General features: G+C 43.2%; 2 protein-coding genes across 3 annotated transcripts in view; one reads left to right on the top strand and one right to left on the bottom strand.

Moving 5' to 3' along the window:
* LOC135522453 (teashirt homolog 1-like) overlaps positions 1-8575 on the bottom strand; it is a 41316-nt gene extending 32741 nt beyond the window's left edge. The window contains exons 1-2 of one of the 2 annotated variants that reach the window (XM_064948724.1): positions 8481-8575; positions 6160-6733 (exon numbers count right to left, since the gene is read on the bottom strand). In XM_064948724.1, the coding sequence (XP_064804796.1) occupies positions 6160-6199 (40 nt within the window). In that variant the 5' untranslated portion in view covers positions 6200-6733; positions 8481-8575. Of the gene's footprint in view, positions 1-6159; positions 6734-6890; positions 7155-8480 lie in introns of those variants that run through there. The other variant, XM_064948723.1, reaches the window with a different exon arrangement.
* LOC135522454 (prostaglandin reductase 3-like) lies at positions 7758-12291 on the top strand. The gene is given in 3 exon segments (XM_064948725.1): positions 7758-8320; positions 10732-11044; positions 11046-12291. Coding segments are annotated over 3 exon segments (1212 nt in total). The 5' UTR covers positions 7758-8036; the 3' UTR covers positions 11661-12291.
* Positions 12292-26336: the final 14045 nt, after the last annotated feature.

Raw genomic sequence — 26336 nt, 5'->3', positions numbered from 1 at the left:
TCGCCCTGGCCCACTCCACCCGGCAGTAATTCTTAATTGACACCTGTCAGGATAATGGCGGCAGTCACAGCTGCTGCAGGAGAATTTGTCCATCGTCCCGTTCATCTGTCAGCTTTAATACCCGTCCTGTGGAACTGCCCCCCTCCAGCCATGTTGCTGCCTGCCTCGCTAGTAGCTGCCCCCTCTTCTTCTTTCCTCTCCTCTTCACCACCTTTTCTTTCGTTCTTTCGCTCCCCTGCGTTTTGCCGCCGATCTACATACTGCTTTGTTTTAAAAAGTGTTTTTTTTAAGGGGGTCTGAGTACTGCCCTCTCACATACTCTAAACGCAGGGCCCAACAGAAGGGAGACACCAGAGTGCTACAACGACTACCTTTGGTATCAGCATGTATTCCATCAAAACACACACACAACAGCACAGGCATGTTCCTATTCAGAGGTTTCGGAGAGCTTTGATGTTGGGAAAAGAGTAGAAGACACAATGAGAGAGAGGTATTTGAGCTAGTAAGATGGGGGGAGGGGGTGTGAGGGATACATGTTAGGAAGAGGGAGGGGGCAAGAAAGACAGGGGAGAGAGATGAGATGGACGTGAGAGAAAGAGAAAGAGGGAGGAGGATGAGCGCGAGGGTGTCCCTGGGTAGGGATCGGCTCCTCTGTAGTAGGCCCGTCTCGTTTGTCTGTTTGTTTGTTGGCATCAAAGCACGTGCCTCTCGTTCTCCATGCTCGTCCCCTGCTAACTGATGTAATGAGTGGGTAAGCTACATGTTTTTCTGCGCCGAGAAATTCAAATACTTATTAGACAAAATATTCTGTAATTGCTCATCTTTTATTGATGGCAGAAACATGTTCAATTTGGCTGGTACAGACATCCCATAGCACTGCCAAGCCTCTCGAGGAGGAACACTACCACTGATCAAGAGAACAAATGTACTCACTGGAAATAGAATACTTTACTTAACTACATTTTGGATATCAAAAAAATATTTTCATGTTATTGACTTCTCTCAAATTATAAATCGAATAAAGCGGCAACAATTGTACAATAATTTGCTGTTAAAAACCACCTAGACCCGCTGTGACTACTATACGGAATACAATCAGCCTACTCAGCATTAAACACTATCTACGGAATAACGTATGTAACAAAAAGTGACTTTAACATCAAAAGAAAACACAAATTCACTTTAATATTTATTAGTACAGTTACTGTGCTGCATTTATTCTCGTTCTCAATCCAATTAAAAGTCCATACAAATAACATGACTACAATACTTTCATGTAAAATAAAATAAAAAGAAGTTAAAACTATAATGACGGTGACAAAGCAAACCGAGAGGACTGGACTAGTGAATCCAATCCCAGAGGGTTGCCTTCTTCTCCATGTTTGACGTTGTTTTCTTTTCTTTTCTGTCCCACAACCCCACTCCGAGAGACATTTTGCTCCCGAGCCACAAAGCACATCTGGCTGCTTTAATGATACGATTTCCCATCATACTAAGCCACCCCCATTATGACCTCCCACCGTGCCACAGTGTGTGTGTGTGTGTCTACAGTGCAGAGAGGGCGACACTCTTCTGATGGTAGCTTCGTGCCCCGAGGACAGCTTAGTGAAAGAATGAGAAAGAAAGAGAAAGATAAGACGAGCTTAAACATTATATGAAATGTATCCTTAGCTTCACACATACAGTACTGGATGCGTACAAAAAAAATATATGTATGGTTGTATGGCTTAAACACTTACAAAAAATATTCCCAAAGTCACCTACTCTCATATGCCTTATATCTGAAATATAGTTGTGACTACTAAACACACACACACACACACAACTCCAGCTATGGCTATAGAGGTTGGGCGACTGAAGGCATTAAAAAAAAAAGAGCTGAGCATGTTTGACCTTTGACTGGCTCAATTCCCAGATGCAAATTTAACTATTAGTCTCAGAGGGTGGCAGAAGAGCAAAACTGGCTATCGACGAAAGAAATCGATGCCACCTGCTAACGACACAGGCTCTCCAATTAAAGTAACCTCTGGTGAAGCAGAGAGAAGAGAGCCTGACCGCCAAACACACACTCGGGGAACCGTTACACACACACAGAGCACAGAAAACCCCCCTACTGTATATCACTGTACATTAGTGATAAGTATGTGATGTTTTGTGTGTCCTAGTTAGCTTGGAGTCCTTGTGTTACTCATATGGTAAACAGAGTGTCGATGTACTGCCCTCTCACATACTCGAAACGCAAGGCCCAACACGAAGGGAGACACTAGAGTGCTACAACGACTACTCTTGTAGCACTCTAGCATCAGCATTTATTCCACCAAAAACACACACAACAGCACACACATGTTCCTATTAAGAGGCATTTAGATATATCTTTGCACTCACAAATGTCCTATTCCCATTTCCTTAGAAACGTTAGATGTGGGCGAAAACACACAATTCTAACAACGACAAACGTTGTGAAACATTGAATCGCTTAACATTTCCTTGACCTTGACTAAATTGTCTACTACATTTGCACGCACCTCCAAAAACAAATCTTTATGTTCTCCGGGCTTCCAGATTAATATCGTTTTCAGATTACTCCCAAAATATATTTTTGCCAGACAACTACAGGGAAATAAAATGGAAAAATACACCTTGTGTAAGACGGTCCTCCTCAGGCCGTTGATTTAAGAGTGGGCCACATAAATCTCGGCATGCTGATTATTTCGAGGGCAGAATATCACGTAACAGCATCGTCAAGTTAGAGCACAAAGGTCGTTGTGTAATCTTAGCGACCCCGGGGCATGTGAAACCATTTATCCCAGGGCACTGGGCTTCTTAACCCACTCCAAATATACTGGGAGATTTTTTTTTACCAGGTTTCTAGAATGGCCCCTAAACACAAGAGCGGGAGAGATACATTTTCCACACATTAAGACTAGGGCTGTACGTGGTTTAGACATGAAGACGTGAAAAGGTGTTGTGTGTGTGTGTGTGTCTCTCCCTCCCTGTGCTGCTTCAAAACGTTTACACAATGTACCATCAAATGTACCATCAAATAAAAGCTATACTTTGCATACTAGAATTATGCTGCATAAACATATTAACGTACTATTATCATTTCATTTTAAACTGACCAAATTTTGTACAAAAAAAATAAAAATAGGCCCCACCCAAAAAATGTTCTGGAAGACTTAGCTACATTTCCCGCATTATAAACCTTCACAAACCCTCAAAACGACCATTTTTCTTCTTACGCACAGTAACAATCATATGGGATATTAAGAAAGACAATTGCAGGAGTATGACGGTTATTAGACTATATAAAAAGGGAAACATAAACATTGCCCCGCCATTTGATACAAGAGTGTAGCCTCCATGTGACGACGCAGCTGATTTTGGTTCGGTGCGTCTGGCCTTTATTGCGTCGTTAAAGGCGGAGGATTAGGGAGGTCATTAAGAGGCATTGTCTCCTCCGACATGATTAGTCAGGTAGCAAAGTCCATTTGTCACCTGCACGAGCAAATTGAGTTGATACTGCACTAGGGGCTATGGGGACTGTATAATATCAACTTGATTACATCAAGGCAGCTGCGGACTTGATACCTTACTGAATTTGTCAGCATTAATCGTTAGGGCCTGTCACAAATCCATCAGGTTTACAGATAATTAGGGGCCTTCTCTAATGAAGCCCAGAGAAGCAACCTTACCTTTTCTCTCGGATAATGAAGAAGCCTCTATCCCTGGGAAAGAGATGTTTTTCTCTCCAGACTACTAGCTCTGACTGGCTGAGACACTCAACCTTCCAATTTAATGAAAGACAACGTCACTCTTCTCTCTTTCTTTTTTACATCGCTCCTGTCCTCATCACCATCAACTGATACTGATATTCAAGGACAAAATGAGACCTCAAATAAAGTAACACATATACACACTCTTACCAACTGCCTTAAATACTCTGCAGGACACAAACCGTAGCTCATCGTAACCTTAAATGACAGGATATCTGAAATAAGAGGAGTGGATGTTATGGTTTTCCCGTGACACTACGTATACTGTATATCAGGGAAAGGTCTTTTGTACGGCTATGGCCCCATTTACAACCGTTAAAAGTTCTCTCACACACACACACACACAAACCCACACAGGACGTAAAAGGCCCTATATTAAATGTTGCTCTATTCTAACCCCTGACACTAGTGAAAAATAAATACAAATAAAATTTGTCCAGACATGTCTCCTCGTGGTGCTCCGTTCAGCCATCCTCTATAAGGTCCAGTCCTGTACCCCTGGGGTTCCACATTTGTTTTGGTTGAACCTGGCGTCAACCCTCTCAGTGAAAATATAACTCACAACAACATCTTTTCCCCGATGATCGCTCGAGTGCTCATTCTCTAAACCTCTATTACCATGGTACTACCATGGCGATACTACCTCGACTCTCCCTCTCTATTTCCTTATAGGCTACAGAGTACCAGGCATGGTTCAGTAGCTACTAGCTAGCATTGAAACACTGGACCATCATGCTTTAGCTGAGTGTGTGTCTGTATTTGTGTTAAAGGGGAGGGTTGGAGGGTGCCGTTGTTTCCAACAAATGGTCATGATCATGACAGAATGGTAACACCCCCGTCTGCCAAGTTGTGATTGACCATTAAAGGCCATAATGTATAAGCCGGTCAATGACAGGCAAGCAGATCAATAGGACCATGTTGAGGGGTCAAGGTGATGGCATGTTTTCATGTAAGATCTGATCTGTTGGGAACAGCCGACATGCGATCCTATAGCCTGCTACCCAGCTTTTTTTTATGTGATACAAGACAAGAGACGAATCAGATGCTACTCAACAGTGAGTATAAAGCATAAGATGGCTAGTCAACACTGTGTGTCAGAAGCGTATGAACTGTAGAGAGAAGTACTAGTTGAATACTCTTCCCAGTCAATCCAGACTGACTCCCCGTCATTTGGCGCCTATTTAAAATGATAAACCTGCCGAGTTCAAAGTCTCCGCTGCCTGGGCCCTCCTGTTCGGTCTGCTTTACACCTCATATTTCAGAACCTCTTTCAAATTCTACAACTGTCTTTTGTTCACTCCACTTGTTAGTGCCCAACTTCAAAGGCTGCACCTCATTAGCACAGAGGTGAAAATCCCTGTCACTCATTTACATTTGTTTAAAGCGGCTTGAAAAAGAGATGAGAGTCGAAATCCAAATCACTAGACCTCAACCTTGTGTTTCGACATCTGGTTTATCCGTGGTTGTTAGATAGTAAATACTACAGTCCTGTGGATGTAGACATGAACTGCATTGGTAAAGTGTTCTGTAGGATGAGAGGAGGGTGTGCATTTGGATAAGAAGTGCAAACCTCCGTGTCTTTAATCCAGACCAGGGGGGCTACTGTTGGTAGGCTAATTCAGGTACCCTAATTAATTAGGATTTAGTCATTTCTGTGATCCTCAAAACACTTCCACCCCCCCCTCCCTTTTCTATTTCCTTTCTTTCTCTTTCTTCCCTCTAGTATTTTCTCTGGAAAACAATAAAGAGATAAGGATTTCCCTCCTTTAAAAACTTTTTTCTTCCCCTTTTTTTAAGACAACCGGGGGTTGTCCTTTGAGTGGCTAGATTCGTAAGGAGCATGCGTGTCTCCATGGAGAGATGTATTGATGTTTATCAGGGATGAATAGATCAAAGGCTGCCACATGACAGGCGATCAATCACGCATCAAATCAATGATGGCAATCCTCTAATAAAACCGAAAAGAAAGAAAACCGGCTCTGGCCAGTTTTCTCTCCCCCTCTTTCGGAGTCAATTATTCATTATTACTCGCTCTTTAACACTGCAATGGACCCCAATAGAAACTCTATCTCTAACGTTTCGTTTATCTAGCTACCTAAGTAGTCGACTTTTCTGGCAAGTTAACACATTAGGCCTATCGTGTCACTACAAAACGTACCGTGGTCTACTGAAATCATATGGCAAAATAGAAAATAACTATGGTCAACTAATGAAGATGTGTTGAAGGTAAAACTTATTTTTAGGCTATTACATATGCATAACAGGAGAAATGGAAAATGGAAAAATAAAACATTTAGTGAATTAAAAATAAAAAGTCCAACATTTGATCTCCATTTAGTAAGCGATGGTGAAAATGAATGTGTGTGTGCGCGCCGGTGCTTACCTGCTGATCGCCTGGGCTCTTGCTGCTTTCTCCTCGGCATAGTGACCGTCACGTTCCACGGTACTTTTCATGCAGGAATCAAAACAATTAGTCTGTCAGTGAAGAAAAACCATCCCGAACCTTTTTTTTCGGGAAATAACTGTCAACAGTTTTTTTCTATTAGAATGGTTTGTTTCTTTTGTAATTGTGGGCTTATGCCAGACAACCTGAAACGGCCACAATGTAACTAAATGTGTCCTTTAGGCCTACGAATAGAAACAAATGACTTTAGATAAAGGACAAACGAAAAAAAAAGGGTTTCTGTGATATCAAAACGATGCACGAATTTCTCCAGCTGAGAACATGTCTATCAAATAACATCTTTCCTCATCTCTGTGTCAGAAAAAGAGGCAGACATCGAAGCCAAGTTTCAGTCACTCCCCTGCTGCCATAGGGGGCTATATGGCGGTGCTGGGGCTACTTTGTACCGCCTTCACTCCAAAATAAATAAACTCTGATGGTAAACAAATAAGTCCAGTGTGAGCGAACACCTTTGAAATGTATTTCCGTGGAAGGCTGCGCTTCAAGCTCAGATCTGAAACAAAGCAGAATTGAGAGAAAATAGACAGGCATTAGATGGTTAATGTCAGTCCGTCACCACGCCACCTAGTCGGATCAAGCCTCGCCGTCAGCGGATACTTTTCTCCCCTCTCTAGTTTGAGCCGGGGTGGTAGGTTAGGGATTCTACTTACATTTCTAGTCGTGAAAGTAATTATTATCAGCCGCCGATCAAGGAATGTGCAGGTGGTTGACGTGGTGAGGAGCCTGCGACTAAAGAGAAACAAACAAGGTGCAGGGATCCACCCTCGCGGAGAGAATTTTTCTTCTGTAAACTCCAGGGAGTGAACCGAGGTCTCGTCTGCTCCTCCGAGAAAAAAATGAAAACGCAGGGAATCGAGAAGCGTTTCAGACAGTCTCAACTGATAGACAGACGCATCGAGTGGCTTTTCCTGCTTCATTTTTACTCCTCCCCTCGCGCTACAAGCGTCACCCTGACAGTAGAACCCACCTGTCAATCTTCTTAATTGTCTTGTTTTTCCTCTGATTAAAATTGAAATGACTTGACAAAGAAATGCTTGCATCAGTAGGCTAATATCAAAATGTTGCTTTGAAATATTGATCCATAAACTTCATGCGGAATGTTATTATGGCAATTAGTCAATTATTACAACACTGTTACTAGGTTAGGCTATATTACTACAATTAGCTCATCATCATATGAAATAAACTCACACCAACTTTATTTTGCCTGACATATGCTATCCTATGTCAAACCCAACATGGCAATGCTTTGGACTTGCATATTTTTGGAACATTCGGACTGAAGTTTCCTAATGTGAGAGCACCATAATTTACGCATGCTTGAGGAGAAAATATATCCTGCAGATAATAGCCTTTTAACGGTGCTTGTTAGTACCTTGAAGGGTTGTGGTTGGCACTGGCTGTATTGGCAATTCTTTGGGATTTTTGTGTACAATCGTCGAGGATATGTTTGAGACTACGATTGATTTGTTTCACCTTTACTAGGAAGTGTGTCATGTCCAGGAAGGGGAGGGACTCCAAAGAATACCAGCCGCTACAGTGACAGCTGCTACAAGGTTGCGCCGTGCTATAGCCTAGTTATCATCAAGGTAAACATTCCAAAAGCACGCTATTGCGTGTCGATCTTATGCGACAAAACTGCGCTGGTAATATTGTTTTAATTGCAATGCATCATTGCATTGGCGTGGCCTACCCTGCTACGTGAAGAAAGCCTAGCATAGGCTAACGATAAGCATATTGATATCAATGCACAGCCAGTGCCCGTGAACTTTGTCACATAATCCCTCCCTGGTGCAATGTCCACCTCTTTCTTGTTGAGAAACGGTAAGAGGGTGTTTTCGGTAATCGGCGGGGGGTGCAGAGGAACCGATGCACTTTCTAGAGTTAATTTCGTATCGCGCCGCTTCATTATAGATTTGTCATACTCCACGCACTTCATGGATTTTAAAGGTTCCTCGATACCGAGCTCCATGAAAAAGCTGGTCGTAACGAAGCTTAGCCAGAATTTCAGAGACGCCGTTGCCTTACAAACTGTTCCAGTCCCGACACCTGGCGACGGGGACTTGCTTGTCAGAAATCGGTAAGTTTTGGTTAGAAATTGGATACAGAAGGTTCACATTTTCCGCGGGTGCGTAGCCTGTACACTATGGATAGACTATTCCAATATTTGTCACATTTTGGAGCCAATATCTTTGATACAATATTTGGTATTGTTTTCAAGTTATGAAAGGGTCTCTTACCTCGGTTAGAATAGCCGTATCCATCCCCATCGATATTAGTAGCTTACTTGCGACCATTTCAGGAGCGAGCAAAATACGTGAGAAATATATCCAAGTTCCGCCCCTACATTTGTCTATCAATCCATCTCGCTCTGTCCTGTCTCCTTACGTCACGAACCTGCAAACAGAAAGTCATTGGGGGGGATAGACTCGCACGAATAGATGAGGAGATGGAGAAACAGCTTTGCATGGCATTTGGGGCTGCGGCAGGATCATCATTTTCCGCTGCATAAAACCAATGCGTAAGACTCAATATATGTCTGTCTGATTCAAAGCAAGCTATTTACAAATGTTGATTACATTAACAGGTTACTGTAACAGAGGAATGTAGGCTACTTAATCTAACCGGTTATTTACTACAATTTAAGTCAAAGATATATTAAAATGCTGGTGTAACCTATTAGAGCGTAGTTGATCAGTGGAATAAAGGCAGTGTCTTGCATTATGGTTGAGACCAAGGACATACTATAATAATCTAAAGATCAAATAGCTTTTAACATTTGCAGAAATTGTCATATGTAGCCTAAAAGTTTTTCACAGGTTTGTTTTGTGTGCGTAATTTCGTATGCGAAACCTAGAGAATAAATAAAAGTGTATTGTCTTGTATGTCATTTATCGTTTGAAAATGTGGAACATTGAATTATAAATACAATTTTCCATGGAGAAATAATATCTCTCTCATCTTGGGAAAATGAAAGAACTGTTGATGCAGTGGTAGTTTGTGCTTTGCCCTCTCCGCCTCCTGAAACTGTATGGCATCACAAATTGTTCTATATTTTAATGTAGGCCTATGCCCTTATACTTCAAAAAAAAAAATCTTTGTTTGTTGTCTGTAATGAATCTCCATCATATGAGTTGGCCTGGAAAATTACAACATTTAGCTATTCATCAGCTGTGGTCCTGCTGCAAACAACTAGGCCTCAAGCACCTTCAACTGAAAAAATAAGTTAAGTTAAAGGGCTGAGTTATTCAGGCACCTTTCTTGATGTGGCTTATTGTTTATTTGTTAATAACTACATCAGAAAGGCCAATTCTATGGTCTCAATGGAGAGCTTGGGAATTAGCAGAAATATCTGATGCCGCATTTAGGCCTATGTTGGCCTTGTATTGTATAAGGCCTGCTTGGTTAAATTCTCTGAGGTGGGAAGACAGTTGCACAACAGCCTATTGTAGTCAAAGGTCATTTAATTGCACATATAGCCTTCTTTTATGCATTATTAACCTGAATTTGCTTGACTAATTTTGAGCTTAAATTGAGATATGCATTAATATCATGTTTCAGTGACCGAGATTATTGTGCATTCAAAGTTGCACATTTTTAAATCAAGCATCTTAAAGACTATCAGCCCAGTTCATTTGAGTTTTGACCTGTGAACTTGCTCTTCTTTAATGCAGGGTGTTTCAGTACTGTCGGTCCATTATGAGAGATTCAGGTTCAAATATTTACTGGTACGGAATGATCCAGGAGGGCTGCAAAAGCAATTTGAAAAGTATAGTCAAACCTAAATGTTTTCCTATATTTAATTGGAGCCATTTATTTGTAACTAAACCGGGCTGTTACGTTTAAGTGCTAAAAATGCAAATGTGACATGCACAATGATGAGTCGCAACAAGGGTTCTTCTGGAGGATAGAAAATTATTTATTTATACATTTCTTTCACGCAATGATTTTTTTTTCTCTCTCCATGTCATCAACTGAGATGAAAACAGTTGTATTTATTTTTTCATGTCGCGGCAACTAAATATACCAGATTTAAATGTGCAGTTTGTTCTTGTGTGTCTCTCAAGACAATGACTCGTGACATCATGCAATGTGTTCTGTGATACCAACCTCGTCCTGTCAGTGTAAGGTGGGTGTTTATTCCCAAGACAAATGGAATCATTGCCAAAACAAACCAATGTTTCCTTCCCGAACGATGTCGCAGATATTTCCTCGAGAATGGAAGTGAAATTGGAAGTGTAATCCTGACCTTTGCAGACATGACTGTAGGCATTCTGAAGTGCTCCTCTTATGTTATTATAACATGAGCTACTATCATATTATTATCAAAATCCCGACTATATTATCATGTTATTATCAGAATTCCGACGGAAGAACATCACTAAAGTATCCTATATCCCGATGTTAATTGATTTTAATTCTAATTCTATTGTTACTCATTCGGAACTGTCATTCACGTATATTTATCCTTCTCTGTTCCATTCTATGCAGATTTGTTGGAATCAATGCCTCGGACATCAACTACTCAGCAGGCCGCTACGACCCTTCGGTGAAGCCACCGTTTGACGCCGGGTTCGAGGGCATTGGCGAGGTGGTCGGACTCGGCCTGAGTGCCAGCGCCCGCTACACCATTGGCGACACCGTGGCCTACTTTGCCGATGGGGCCTTTGCGGAGTACACGGTCATACCCATGATCAAGACCGTACCCGTACCCGCGGTGAAGCCAGAGTTCCTCACCCTGCTGTTAAGTGGTGCCACGGCCTATATCGCCATGAAGCGGCTTGGCGACCTGGTGAAGGGGCGAGACGGTGCTGGTGACGGCCGCTGCCGGTGGCACAGGACAGTTTGCTGTGCAGTTCGCCAAACAGGCCGGCTGCCACGTTGTGGGCACCTGCTCCTCCAATGAGAAGGCTGGCTTCTTAAAGACCATTGGCTGCGACAGGCCCATCAACTACACGTCCGAGGACCTGAGCACCACGCTGCGCAAAGAGTACCCACAAGGCCTGGACGTAGTCTACGAGTCCATAGGTGGCAGAATGTTTGACATGGCGGTCAACAATCTGGCCAATAAGGGTAGGCTGATCGTGATTGGGTTCATCTCAGCGTACCAAACGGCATCAGGGGTCCCAACTGTTAAAGGAGGAACTCTGCCCATGAAGCTGCTCCAGAAGTCAGCTAGCGTGAGGGGGTTCTTCCTACCTCACTTCCTGTCTGACTACAAGGAGGCGATGGGAAGCATGATGCAGATGTTTGCTAAAGGGAAGCTGCTGTGTGAAGTGGACTGTGGCGACATGGCCCCCGAGGGCCGTTTCATGGGACTGGAGTCTGTCTTTAGGGCTGTGGACTACATGTATGCTGGGAAAAACGTGGGAAAGGTGGTGGTTGAGGTGACTCCACCCTCGCTGGACAGCAAACTGTGATTTGCCTTAATGCGAATGCACTGGAATTCTCAAACAAATCAAATGTATGTATGTACAATGAAAGGAACAATGAAAATACAGAATCTAATGTATGTACATTGAAATGAACAATGTAAGTATATATGTTGAAGGCAAATTACCCGAACTGTGACAATCTACAGTACTCTGAATTTAATATATTTTTGAACAGTTTATTTCACCTGAATATATTTAGATATTACTAAAATGTTGTTCTGTGAGAGAACAGTTCCTTGTTCATACATACAGCATGCATAAACAGATTACTCATTTATATAATTAATAAATGATCTTAAATCAACAGAAAATATTGCACATTTCTCTATGTATTGTAGGTGTACAGTAAGTTTTAAAATGGCTAATTTTGAGGAGTAATAACACGTGTAATTAACACTATCTAGATTACATTATTTATCTTACATTCTTGATTTTAGAATCACATTTTTTTGTGTTTGGTTTTAGTGAGATCTGTTAATACTTGAATGCAGCATCAGGTGTGCTTGGTGTTTTATAGCATGTTTGTGGCTGATCGAAACAGCGGTCATATAATCCATCTTTCCATTCACATGCCCCAAGCTGACCATAATAAAACAAATAGTCCAGCTAACCAGAACTTGGGGTTGAAAATACCATTTGTTTTTCCCACAAGAAGCAGAAACCCACTTATATTGAATGTATTGTGGAATACCCTCTGAGGTAGGCCTACGTTTTTCTTTCTTTTTTGATTGTTACCGTGAGGATAAGGTTCCACTTGATGTTTTGGATTCTCTTTAAGCCAATTCACTAAATTCATTTTTTTTTGGTCATTTAAATATTGAACCCTTTTAAGCTAAATATCATGTTGTCGCCTATATTAGAGGTGAGGGTAGATGGGAGACTAGGTGGGATACAATCGTCATGGAGAAATGCCTTATCTTACATTTTCCATATTAATTCTAAAACTATTTACAAGTTAATGTGGGGGTGTTATTCTGTGGCCTTTTTTTTTAAGAAGTGAGAAAAGGTAATTAAAACATCTCTAAGACAATACGTTATGTATCAAGCCTAGGAACACAAAAACAAACACCTGTTTCCACCTGGGAGGGACGTCTGTGTGTTCATGCACTGTGAACATGCAATATCCTCCTCCAGGTGGCCACTCAAAAAATATCTCGGTGTGAAATGCGTTACAGGTGTGACCCCAGCATGCAAAGCCTCTACCTTCGCCAGGCAGGCAGCTCAGGAAATCAGAAACATACCCACCAGCCTGAAGCCATTTGGACCTGCACCAGTGTGTGTCTCACACACACACATATGTGTTCCAAGAAAGAAGTGGTCTGTGTAATGCATACAGTGTATTTTTGTAGATTGGTTCTTACCATCTTTAGTAAAAAAAAAAAAAAATAAGGTCCTCTTTGATTTCTACCCCTGTGTTAAATATATAAATGAAATGATCCATCTCTGAACCCATCATTGTAAGTGTTTGATAACAGTGCCACTGTACAAGCATAAATGACTATGAGCAACCTGAAAGCTATTGTTAAGGCAGATGCTCTTACCGCTCGTAAAATGTATGGTTCACGCCGTCATTGTAATGCAAGAGCATGCTCTCACACGCTAGTCACACAAAGGTGAGAGGTGATACAAATGTTCACTTGAATTTACCGTGCTTGGGTACTATTGCGTGCATACTCTGGATAGAGGTACAGACTGTCAATGTGTATCTGTCTTCAATTACCAACCGAGGCCTCACTCTGGTCCTCCGGGGCCCACCTGTAGCAGCCATGATTAGTGCGCATTCACAGTCCAATTAAAAGCACAGGACAACCTGAAGAAAACAACACACTCTCTTTAATTGGCTTGTAGCTGTTAGCAGGCTCTTAACAAACATATAGACACATACCTGTTGTAGTCACCTTCTGAGGTACATGACAAATGTTGGTGGGGTGACAAACATGTTTTGGAAAAGTGTCGCGTTTCTCAACGTAGTTTGAGAATATTAGTTATTGTTTTTTTTATTGCTTAGACTATAGTTATATTTTTTGAGATACAGTATATTACATCCACCTTTAACCTGAGTATCGCCCTTAATTAAACCCTAAAAGTAAGATAGAAAATATTATATGGTAAACGTGAAACAACCACAACAATTATGAGAGAAAAGTTCAAATCTAAAATAAATGTCCAAAAGAATAGTTGTGATACTGTGCTGTGCTTTGTGCATTTCGGATACACGCCCAAAATGGGATCTGTGACCTTTTTACAGCTTCGCTTTCAATTCAATTGAACCATATAATTGTTGATTAAATAAATAAATTGAAAATACTGTCAACAGTTTAGTGAAATGCCAGTGTTGTAATACATCAAATCAATTTGATCAGCTGGGTACTCTATATATTTAATCAACCTCAGTGTTACTTTAGGCTCTGCCATCCATGTTCCTATACTGGCACACCTAACATAGACATCATTTGGATGGTGTGATCTGGTATAACCTGGTGCCTTAGTGACTGACTCTGTCATGGCTCAGGTCCACTGTCAGTTACTAAGAGTCACTCAGACCCCTCAACCACCATCACTCCTCCTCCCCCTGTTACAAAACCTCACTGAACTAATTAGTCGATTCACACCCAAACACTGTAAGTTAAGGTTAAAACAGGTGACTTTCCGATATGTAATAAAAAATATATAATAATGTTACTTTTACTCATGTATTGCATAAAAAAGAAAAAAAAAGAAACGTCCCTTCTTCAGGAACCTGTCTTTCAAAGATAATTCGTAAAAATCCAAATAACTTTACAGATCTTCATTGTAAAGGGTTTAAACACGGTTTCCCATGCTTGTTCAGTGAACCATTAACAATTAATGAACATGCACCTGTGGAACGGTCGTTAAGACACTAACAGCTTACAGACGGTAGACAATTAAGGTCACAGTTATGAAAACGTAGGACACAAAAGAGGCCTTTCTACCGACTCTGAAAAACACCAAAAGAAAGATGTCCAGTGTCCCTGCTCATTTGCGTGAACGTGCCTTAGGCGTGCTGCAAGGAGGCATGAGGACTGCAGATATGGCCAGGGCGATACATTGCCATGTCCGTACAGTGAGACGCATAAGACAGCGCTACAGGGAGACAGGACAGACAGCTGACCGTCCTCGCAGTGGCAGACCACGTGTAACAACACCTGCACAGCATCGGTACATCCGAATGTTACACCTGCGGGACAGGTACAGGATGGCAACAATAACTGCCCAAGTTACACCAGGAATGCACAATCCCTCTATCAGTGTTCAGACTGTCTGTAATAAGCTGAGAGAGGCTGGACTGAGGGCTTGTAGGCCTGTTGTAAGGCAGATCCTCACCAGACATCACGTCGCCTATGGGCACAAACACACCGTCGCTGGACCAGACAGGACTGGCAAAAGGTGCTCTTCACCTGACAAGTCGAGGTTGTCTCACCGGGGGTGATGGTCGGATTCGCGTTTATCGTCGAAGGAATGAGCATTACACTGAGGCCTGTACTCTGGAGCAGGATCGATTTGGAGGTGGAGGGCCCGTCGTGGCCTGGGGCAGTGTGTCACAGCATCATCGGACTGAGCTTGTTGTGATTGCAGGCAATCTCAACACTGTGCGTTACAGGGAAGACATCCTCCTCCCTCTTGTGGTACCCTTCCTGTAGGCTCATCCTGACATGTCCCTCCAGCATGACAATGCCACCAGCGATACTGCTCGTTCTGTGCGCGATTTCCTGCAAGACAGGATTGTCAGTGTTCTGCCATGGCCAACGAAAACACCGGATCTCCATCCCATTGAGCACATCTGGGACCTGTTAGATTGGAGAGTGAGGGCTAGGGCCATTCCCCCCAGAAATGTCCAGGAACTTGCGGGTGCCTTGGTGGAAGATTGGGATAACATCTCACAGCAATAACTGGCAACTCTGGTGCAGTCCATGAGGAAGAGATGTACATTAAGTACTGCAGTACTTAATGCAGCTGGTGGCCACGCCAGATACTGACTGCTACTTTTGATTTTGTTCAGGGACACATTATTACATTTCTCAAGGTTTCTCTTGCGAACATTTTCCATACTACTGTCATTATTTTGCCCTTATCACATTTTCTATGGTTCACTTTTACCTAAAAAAAGGGTTTCCCCATAGGAGAACCATTTTTGGTTCCAGGTAGAACTCTTTTGGGTTCCATGAAGAGCCCTCTAGGAAAGGGTTTTACATGGAACCCAATACGGTTCTTCAAAGGGTTCTTCTATTGGGACTGCCAAAGAATCCTTTTAGGTTCTAGATAGCACCTTGTTTCCGGAGAGTGTAGGCTAGCAGTGTGTGTGTGTGTGTGCATGCGTCAGTACTGCTGTCTGTCTGTCTGTCTGTCTGTCTGTCTGTCTGTCTGTCTGTCTGTCTGTCAGGGTCACAATGACTCAGTGGGACATAAATTAGAATATGCGGCCGCGCCACTCAAGTCTCACTAAGGAGGAGGAATAACTTTCTTAATCAGGTTCCCCTGATTAATTGTAATAAAGGTGTCATCAATAAATGTGTCCTCCTGATTGAGTAATTTGAGGCTGAAGACAGTAAGCACATCCCTGGTGATTGGGGTTTTACAGTGGGGGGGATGTAACTGGGAGACACTGCGACGACACAAATAGCTCCTCAGTGCGCTGGCAGCCACCCTCCCTCCAGGACAGCCTTCGCACAGCTGACGGTCATGAAATACAATTATCAGTCTGATCTGCTTAAGAATTCATCAGCGGCTCCACTGCCCAGTGAAGACATCCACAGAGTTGGAGAGAAAACGAGAGCGCGAGAGAGAGAGAGGAGGGGAGGTTGCCAAAAGGAAAGGGAGGCCTGACTGATTAAATGAGGTTTCATTTTGTCCAGGCCGAATGTTCCTGTGATGGTATACTATAAATGAATGTATTGATTCCTCCCGCATGTTATTTCACGTTCCTGTGATGGTATACTATAAATGAATTTATTGATTCCTCCCGCATGTTATTTCACGTTCCTGTGATGGTATACTATAAATGAATGTATTGATTCCTCCCGCATGTTATTTCACGTTCCTGTGATGGTATACTATAAATGAATGTATTGATTCCTCCCGCATGTTATTTCACGTTCCTGTGATGGTATACTATAAATGAATGTATTGATTCCTCCCGCATGTTATTTCACATTCCAAATCAATGTCTTTATTCCTCCCATTTTATTTCAAATGTGAATGAAAAACACCCAGGTGCCTTTAAACATACTATATATGTATTAAACACTGTTCAGATTGCATTTCAATACCACACACCAGTCAAATGCATATTGGTCATACCATACGAGAAGTAGAGAAAACAAACGTATCCAAATGTATCTGATGTTGGTGGCAATATACAAAGTAGCAAACCTGAGCCAGGTAACAACACAGTGCAACCTGTACCGTCCGGAAAGGCAAGCCTACGATCACTGTGTCGGATGTCAAGGGCAGTAAGTATTCATACAGTGGATGGGTGTTATTATCAGCACACCGAGCCGGGCGACAGCGTCACAGTTTCATCGGTCGGTGTCTCTCCACTGCAGACGTAGAAATCGAAACACCCAGTCCATCCCGCCCCCTGTGATTGACGGACAGGTCTTCAGTTAGCTCAAACACCAGGCCCCCCTGTTCCCCCTTCTGTCCCCGCCAAACGCCATTGCAGCCAAGGACACCGGGGTGTCAGCAGCGAGGCATCTGGGCGACATCGTTCATCAGGGCGCATCGGTAATGGGAACCTCCTGGTGACAGTGGTCATCAGGACACAAAAGCAAAAGGGACCATAAACATGGTATGACAGATGGCCAGGGGTACAAGCTCCGACAGGGAGGGAGGGAGGGATGGAGAAAGAGAGAGCGAGAGATGAAGCGGGACAGTGAGAAGGACAGAGAGGAAGAGAGGTTTTATGCTAAAGTGTTGGACGTTATGAAAAACAACTATTCAATCCCCACATGACAACTATATGGTCAATGTCAATGGTGAAGAGGTGGACTGCGTTGCCTGTATCATATATGCAATGGAACCCCTTCTCTCGGTTCCATCTGGTTCCATCAACGATGAGGTCATAAGTAGTTATGTCTCTCCCTACTCAATGAATCAGGTAGGCAAGCTACATTTAGAAAAGCAGAACGTTCAAAGCAGAAAATTGTATTTTTTCTTAACATTCTTCTTCTTCTTTGTTTTTCTCTCTCTCCTCTCATCAGTTTAACGAGCTTGCGTTTGTTTCTGTTTGCTTACCATCATGTCAGCGTTGACATCAGCCAATTAGTACAGTGAAACCGTTTAACATGAGCTACAGTATTTCGGGGAATGAAGGCACTGTGAACGGACAGAGAGAGATGTTGATTTAAGAACGCACAGACAACCACCAGGTTTTTATTTTTTTTTTGAACTGGGACATACAGGCATGATGGCTACTGCAGGAGCTAAAGCTGCTAGCATCATACGCTAGCTCAGAAGTTCTTCAGATATTGCCTCCCTGTTCCTTTTAAAACTATTGAGGAACCAATGGGGGGGGGGGGGGGGTCACATGGTCATTATGATCTGGATGTTTTAAATGTTTTTTGTTTAATCAAGCTCCAGGAAACTGGGCCCTAAAATGTTGCCTGAAGTGTACAGTGTTTTGTGGTAAATCGTGGTGAAAGAAGTTTGAAGTGAAGTAAAAACAAAGGGATAATTATGGAGGTGATAGCAACGACAGAATGGGAGAAACAAACAGGTTGTGTGAAAATGAGGTGAGGCTGGGATGCTGAGGGTTGTCAAGAAATGACAACTTGTTGTAGGTCCCAGAAGAGAGAAGACGTCGTTGTGTTAAGATCTACATCGCCTCAGGACTCACATATTGTCTCAACTTTCTTATATGAGTTATTGAAGAAGGTAGCGCACAGCACGGCGACATCCAATGAAAAGTGCTCTATAGGCTACCAGCTGTCTACTTCTTGTTACTGTTCTTGTTCTTCTTTCTTGTTTGTTCTTCTTCGCCTTCTTCGCCATACCCGGAGCCAAGTTGTGGACAAAGATGTGAGCTTACTGCTCGGCGGAAACAGTCTCGCCCGTTAATCGCCATCCATCCAGCGGCCCTGCTCCTGTATATAACGCGGAAATGACAATATCCATCACTCCACCATGCCGTCACTTTGATTGATGGATCACTCACAGAATCCCTCTGTTTTCACAGAAGTGTTTGGTTCTGGAGTGAGAAGTGAACAACATCTCCGCCTATGATCAGATTGAGAGTACATATTCCATCCAAGAATCTATTTGGTCCAGTGATGCACAATCACCTACGGGGCAGCCAAGCAACATGCTGATGGAGATCTAATTCCATTAGGCGTTATGGTTTGTCATGTCTGTTATTCGTGTGGTAGGCCATTGACGTACTCGGGCAATAGTGTAACACAATGGAACGCGACAGAATCTCATTCTGTGGGAGTCCTTCAAGTCTGTCAAGGAGCGGCGTCACTGTCAAGGAAGTTGAGCAATATCAGAACAAACACTTGGTAGTACGAGAGGTACCAGACAATCTCCCTCAGAACGGAATCCTTCAGTAAATACTATAAGAGCATAATCATCTCTCCTAGACTGAGGTTTTGAGTAACAGATTTGAGCGAGCGTGGTGAGCCAGCCTTGCCTCTAGAGAGATTCACACAGAGCGTGAGACAAAAGAGACACAAATATGGACTCTATTACAGCAAACAATTGAACTAGCACTGCAGTGAAGGCCCGCCTTTCCTCCCTTTCCTCAGGACTTCCTCGTCATTGTAACCCAAGGCAAATGAATTTGCCATTATTGTTTTTCCGTCCCATCCCTAATTTGTGTAGCTCTAAGTGTCTGCAGCACCTGAGCAGGGACGTGTGTGTATGTGTGTGTGTGTGTGTGTGTGTGTGTGTGTGTGTGTGTGTGTGCGCGCGCGAGTGCTGGGAGAGGCTTTGACGCGGCGACGACAGGAGACCTAACGCTGCAGGATGGAGAAAGGTGAGCAGGAAACAGAAGGCGCCCATGGAGGAGGTATATGACATCTGTCAGAATCCAGGGTGGTTGGGGGGACAAAGCCCCCCCCTCTCCGGCCAGGGGTCACATCTCACACTGCAGTCGCTGAAGTTGTCAAGACACCGCTGACACTTCTTTGGCAATGGTGGCCGAGGACCTGGACAGGCACGGGCGTTCAAGGCACACTTATTTCTGAGTAAATGTATCTGAGGGCGTTTGTTCTGCTTTTTTTTTCTCAAGGACCAACAGAAATGTCAGGGTTTTCTTTTTTGTCGGTTGTGGATGCAGGAAGGTCACCTGACATGGCAAGGTCGACAAACAAACAAACAAATAAAAGGAATTAAAATGGAGAAAAACATAACAGGTGAAACAAGGGGGAAAAGGATGAAATGTTTATTTTGAACCTGATGGCATGTAACAGGCATTACTCTCTGTGCTGTCCTCTGCCCCCCATTGGCTACGACAACACCTCCTGGGCTAACACAAGGGTCGTCCAAACGTCCAATCACGTCAAAACCAGCGGTCCGACTTCAACTAGAGAACAGATTCACTATTATAAATCATGAATACATCTGAATCATTACTTTTGTTTGTGTACCTGCAATTGTTCTGACAACGTACGACAGCAGTATCAGTTAGCGATGGCCTGACAAGAGAGCGAGAGAGAGAGAGAAAAAGAAAGAGAGAGAAAGAGAGAGAAAGAGAGAGAGAGTGTGTGAAATAGAGAAAGAGATAGAGACTGAAAGATAAAGAGAAAGACAGGGATGGAGAGAGATAGAAAGAGAGAGAAAGTGAAAAGAAGTGCATAGAATCCAGGGTGATATCATTTTAAACCATCATCATTGATCTCCATTTTTACCTTTATTTAACTAGGCAAGTCAGTTAAGAACATATTCTTATTTACAATGACGGCCTACCCCGGCCAAACCCTAATCCGGACGACACTGGGCCAATTGTGTTCCGCCCTATGGGACTCCCAATCACGGCCGGTTTTGATACAGCCTGGAATCAAACCAGGGTCTGTAGTGACACCTCTAGCACTGAGATGCAGTGCTTTAGACCGCTGTGCCACTCCGGAGCCCCATTAATAAAAGCTACATTGAGAAAGCTGGGACATGCACTTGAGCAATTGGGTTAGAGCTGATGATATAAAATATAGGCCTTCTACAAGATCCGATCCATCACAGATCTGTATGCAGGGTGCTGTCTTAAAAAGCATGTTTCCTTTGTTTATTCTTTGCGTCGTCTTTTCCTTTCTCTGGAGTTTTGACATTGGATATGACAGGTGTCTGTGGGGAGGAGAGAGAGGAAGGGAAAGGGGGAGACAGGAAGGAGGGAAGCGCTGGTAAGAAAGAAAACAATCTTTGACTGCCTGTGGGTGAACGTGGGTTCCTCTAGGCAAGGCGGCCTTCAGCGTTTAGCTGGGGGCGCCGTATCCGAATCACAGCCACTGCTGTACCCCCTAAGGCGCTAATCTCAACCAGTTACCGTCAAGTGTTGCTCTTCTTTATATTTTCCTCCGTTCCTTACCATCTCTCCATCTTCTTTGTTATTTTCCCGCTAAACTGTGCCCAAGTCACAGAAGTGAGAGGAAAATGACAGCTCGAATAGATACGAGGGAAGACTTGCATCTTCAGGCATTGTTTAGCTTTATTAGCAAATGAAACAGGTAAAATATTCCAAACAGAGGATTTCTTTCATTAAGCGTGAATGACATATTGTTGGACAAGATATCAACACATGTCGACGAGACCTCGCCGTCATCCAGAAGGCTTGATTGAAAAGGTTTGCCGTTTGAGCTGCAGAGAAGTTCTAATTTAATAAGTGTTGACTACGGAGACAGTGGGGAAAAAATGGAAACGTAGGAGGAAAAAAAACTCAAAGATTAGCTGATGACATGTTCAACTGTGCACATAATAAAAGGCTTAGTTAAAAACGCACATGCTGTTTGTCAATTATAAAAAAAATAAGTCCAGGTAATCTCATGAAGTGTAAATAACATTATTTCTTATGGCAGCTTAATTGAATGAATTTGACTCAGTTTAGAAATAATAGAATTACATTCACTTTCAAAGATCCCCAATACCGTCTGTGAAAAGGAAACAAAAATACACTGCTTCTTTGTCAATTCATTAATTTATAGCGATAGCGATCACAATGAATCTGAATTCCTCTAAATTAAATGGACTATGACTTAAACTATAGTAGTTCCCTCCAAAACAGGTCTCGCACTCTCTTAAAAGGATAGTTTACCCAAATGACACATTGGTTTCTTTAACCTGTAAGCAGTTTATGGACAAGGTATGACAGTAATCCATGTGTTGGCACTGTTTCCACTGTGTTAGCATTTGTGCCCACTGCACTGAGGCTAGGAAACACTGTCACCACCGATAAATCCATGATAATCGAGAATTTAAACAAGCATTTCTCTACGGCTGGCCATGCTTTCCACCTGGCTACCCCAACCCCGACCAACAGCTCTGCACCCCCCCGCAGCAACTGGCCCAAGCCACCCCCGCCGATTCTCCTTCAACCAAATCCAGACAGCTGATGTTCTGATAGAGCTGCAAAATATGGATCCCTACAATCTGGACCCTCTGTAACTATAATTATCCACCGTCATTGTTGCAACCCCTATTACTCGTCTGTTCAATCTCACTTTTGTGGCCGTGGTCATCCCCCTCTTCAAACGGGGAGATACTCTATACCCAAAATGTTACAGACCTATATCCATCCTGCCGTGCCTTTCTAAAGTCTTAGAACGGCAAGTGAACAAACAGATCACCGACCATTTCGAATCCCACCGTACCTTCTCCGCTACGCAATCCGGTTTCCGAGCTGGTCATGGGTGCACCTCAGCCACGCTCAAGGTCCTAAACGATATCATAACCGCCATCGATAAAAAAACAGTACTGTGCAGCCGTCTTCATCAACCTGGCCAAGGCTTTCGACTCTGTCAATCACCGTATTCTTATCGGCAGACTCAACAGCCTTGGTTTCTCAAATGACTGCCTCGCCTGGTTCACTAACTACTTCTCAGATAGAGTTCAGTGTGTCAAATCGGAGGCCCTGTTGTCCTGATGCCTGGCAGTCTCTATGGGGGTGCCACAGGGTTAAATTCTCAGGCTGACTCTTTTCTCTGTATATATCAACGATGTCACTCTTGCTGCGGGTGATTTTTTTGATCACCTCTACACAGACGACACCATTCTGTATACATCTGGCACCTTCTTTGGACACTGTGTTAACAAACCTCCAAACGAACACCTTCCGTGTCCTCCAACTGCTCTTAAATGCTAGTAAAACTAAATGCATGCTCTTCAACCGATCGCTGCCCGCACCCGCCCGCCCAACTAGCATCACTTCTCTGGACGGTTCTGACTTAGAATATGTGGACAACTATAAATACCTAGGTGTCTGGCTAGACTGTAAACTCTCCTTCCAGACTCATATTAAGCATCTCCAATCCAAAATGAAATCTTGAATCGGCTTCCTATTCCGCAACAAAGCCTCCTTCACTCATGCTGCCAAACATACCCTCGTAAAACTGACTATCCTACCGATCCTTGACTTTGGCAATGTCATTTACAAAGAACCTTCCAGTTCTCTGCTGCCAATGACTGGAACGAATTGCAAAAAATCACTGAAGTTGGAGACTTATATCTCCCTCACTAATTTTAAGCATCAGCTTTTTCTGCTCTTTTGCACACCAGTATTTCTACTTGCACATCCTCATCTGCACATACATCACTCGTGTTAATTGCTAAATTGTAATTACTTCACCACTATGGCCTATTTATTGCCTTACCTCTTTACTTCATTTGCACACAATATATACAGATGTTTCTTTTTTCTTTGGAATTTTACCCCTTTTTCTCCCCAATTTCATGGTATCCAATTGTTTTAGTAGCTACTATCATATCTCATTGCTACAACTCCCATACGGGCTCGGGAGAGACGGAGGTTGAAAGTCATGCGTCCTCCGATACACAACCCAACCAAGCCGCACTGCTTCTTAACACAGAAGAATCCGGAAGCCAGCCGCACCAATGTGTCGGAGGTTAGCGCGCACTGCGCCCAGCCCGCCACAGGAGTCGCTGGTGCGCGATGAGACAAGGACATCCCTACCGGCCAAGCCCTCCCTAACCCAGACGACGCTAGGCCAATTGTGCGTCGCCCCACGGACCTCCCGGTCGCGGCCGGTTACGACAGAGCCGTAACCGAACCCAGGGACTCTGATGGCACAGCTGGCGCTGCAGTACAGCACCCTTAACCACTGCGCCACCCGGGAGGCTATACAGATTTTTCGATTGCGTTATTGACTGTACGTTTGTTTATCCCATGTGTAACTCTGTGTTGTTGTTTTTGTCACACTGCTTTGCTTTGTCTTGGCCAGGTCGCAGTTGTAAATGAGAACCTGTTCTCAACTTGCCTGATTTGAACATGATGTGCTTAAAATGCTAATATCTGAACCAGGATTTGTATGCGATTTGTGCCATAAATCCTAAAATGTTAGCATTTGAAAACTGCTAGGAAAGTGCCAGGGAAATTTAACCAATGCTTGGATTGCTGTCATACCTTATCCATAGACTGCTTACGGGGTAAGTAAAACTAAATGTATTTTTTTTAAATTGTAGTGAACTCTTTTTATGGCCATATTATCATCAAACATTTCATTTGTAAAAAAATATTACAGATAGGAAACTTCCTTACAAAATGGTTCCCTGAATGAGGATGATTCCCATCATAGGTTATACACACAGCGACAGACACAGCGACAGACAAGACAGAAATACAGACACAGACATACACAGGCACACAGACACAAGACCCATGACACTTGGGGAGGGTAGATGTGTGTGTTTATGTGGTTTCTGTTAGTGACTGAGGGGAGGGAGGGAGACAGAGAAGGAAAAAGGAAAATGGAAGGATTAGATAAAGGCTGTGAGTGCGTGTCATCATCTCTGACATTCTGTAGGGCTTGACCTTAACAGAACAGATCATGTCAGAGAGAGACGGTCTCATCATGGCCGAGGAACACAGACAACCCTTCAGAAATCACTACTGACAACAGGAGCGCTCAGGACACACACGCACACAAGCACGCAGAACTGCACGCCCACACACACTTGGCGGCACACAAACACATACTCAAACACACATGCAGAACACACATGCAGGATGCACGCACGCACGCACACACACACGCACGCACAATTAAAACACACACACACAGTCTTACACACGCACACACAAATGCACCTAATTCCTTTGGCAATATAAGTCACATATTCTACCCTATTCATGGGTTGCACGTTTCGTCACAATATTATTTTGCCCATCTGAGCATTCTAATCAATGCCGTCTCAATAGGTGCTGATGAAGACTAAAGTGCATTACTGTGGCTTGGAAACACAATGACATTTCAAAAGGAGGCAAATAACTAGTAGGATAAGCTTTTGTCATCTTTGTGACGTAGCCGCCAGAACGACTTTAGATGCAATATAACTTTAGTTAGCTAGATAAGATTGAGGGGAGATCACCAACATTTTAGCTCGGTAATGTTAGCATTGCTAGCTACTTCTGATAAACTCATGGCAACATTGCCATCTTTCTTAAGTAACTTGACAACATCATAACGACGGCAAAGTGGTTTTCTACTAATCTACTTTAGCAATGTCATCGTATCGCAGTCATTAGCTCTGAGACTGAGCCTTAACCATCAGTCAGACTTCAATACGCTGCAGCATCTGTGGAACGCTGATAACAATGGCGACGACGCGGCCGAGTGACGGAGGTGCTAACCCGTGAATATTAGTGTGTCATACCGTAAACTTTATCTTCTCCACCTCTCATCTTCCCCCTTCATGGCCAGATTTAGAGTTGGCCATCGGGCTGCTATTATAGAAATGTGGTTTGACCTTTGAGGACCAGAGGTAGTTTAGATCAGAGGTGGTTTTTCACACAGCTGTTTGGACAGTCTGCTCTTCTCACTGATATGAACATATGCCAGTCTCCCTAAATGTTCACAGACATTCTATTAAAAATCTTAAGTACATCAGTATAATTTTTATTATTCCCATAAAGGAAGAGCTAGCTCACATCATTTTCTTCATTAACAGTGAACTTTCGAAGCGAACTCCAATGGGTTACATAATTACTTTCTGCTTTCTGTTAACCCAAAGCTATATATTTCGGTCTGTTTCTCTCTTACTCTTAATTTTAACCCTGGCTTTTTGGCATGTCTTTCATGAGATATTGGAGAAAGCATACAAAATCTCTCTCTCTCTGTGTGTGTGTGTGTGTGTGTGTGTGTGTGTGTGTGTGTGTGTGTGTGTGTGTGTGTGTGTGTGTGTGTGTGTGTGTGTGTGTGTGTGTGTGTGTGTGTGTGTGTGTGTGTGTGTGTGTGTGTGTGTGTGTGTGTGTGTGTGTGTGTGTGTGTGTGTGTGTGTGTGAGTGTGTGTGTGTGTGTGTGTGTGTGTGTGTGTGTGTGTGTGTGTGTGTGTGTGTGTGTGTGTGTGTGTGTGTGTGTGTGTGTGTGTGTGTGTGTGTGTGTGAGAGTGTGTGTGTGTGTGTGTGTGTGTGTGTGTGTGTGTGTGTGAGTGTGTGTGTGTGTGTGTGTGTGTGTGTGTGTGTGTGTGAGTGTGTGTGTG

Source organism: Oncorhynchus masou, chromosome 30 (assembly GCF_036934945.1).
Source record: "Oncorhynchus masou masou isolate Uvic2021 chromosome 30, UVic_Omas_1.1, whole genome shotgun sequence".
In the NCBI taxonomy this organism is placed as follows: Eukaryota; Metazoa; Chordata; class Actinopteri; order Salmoniformes; family Salmonidae; genus Oncorhynchus; species Oncorhynchus masou.
The sequence above is the reverse complement of the archived record's forward strand: the minus strand, read 5'-3'. Positions and strand labels throughout refer to the sequence as shown.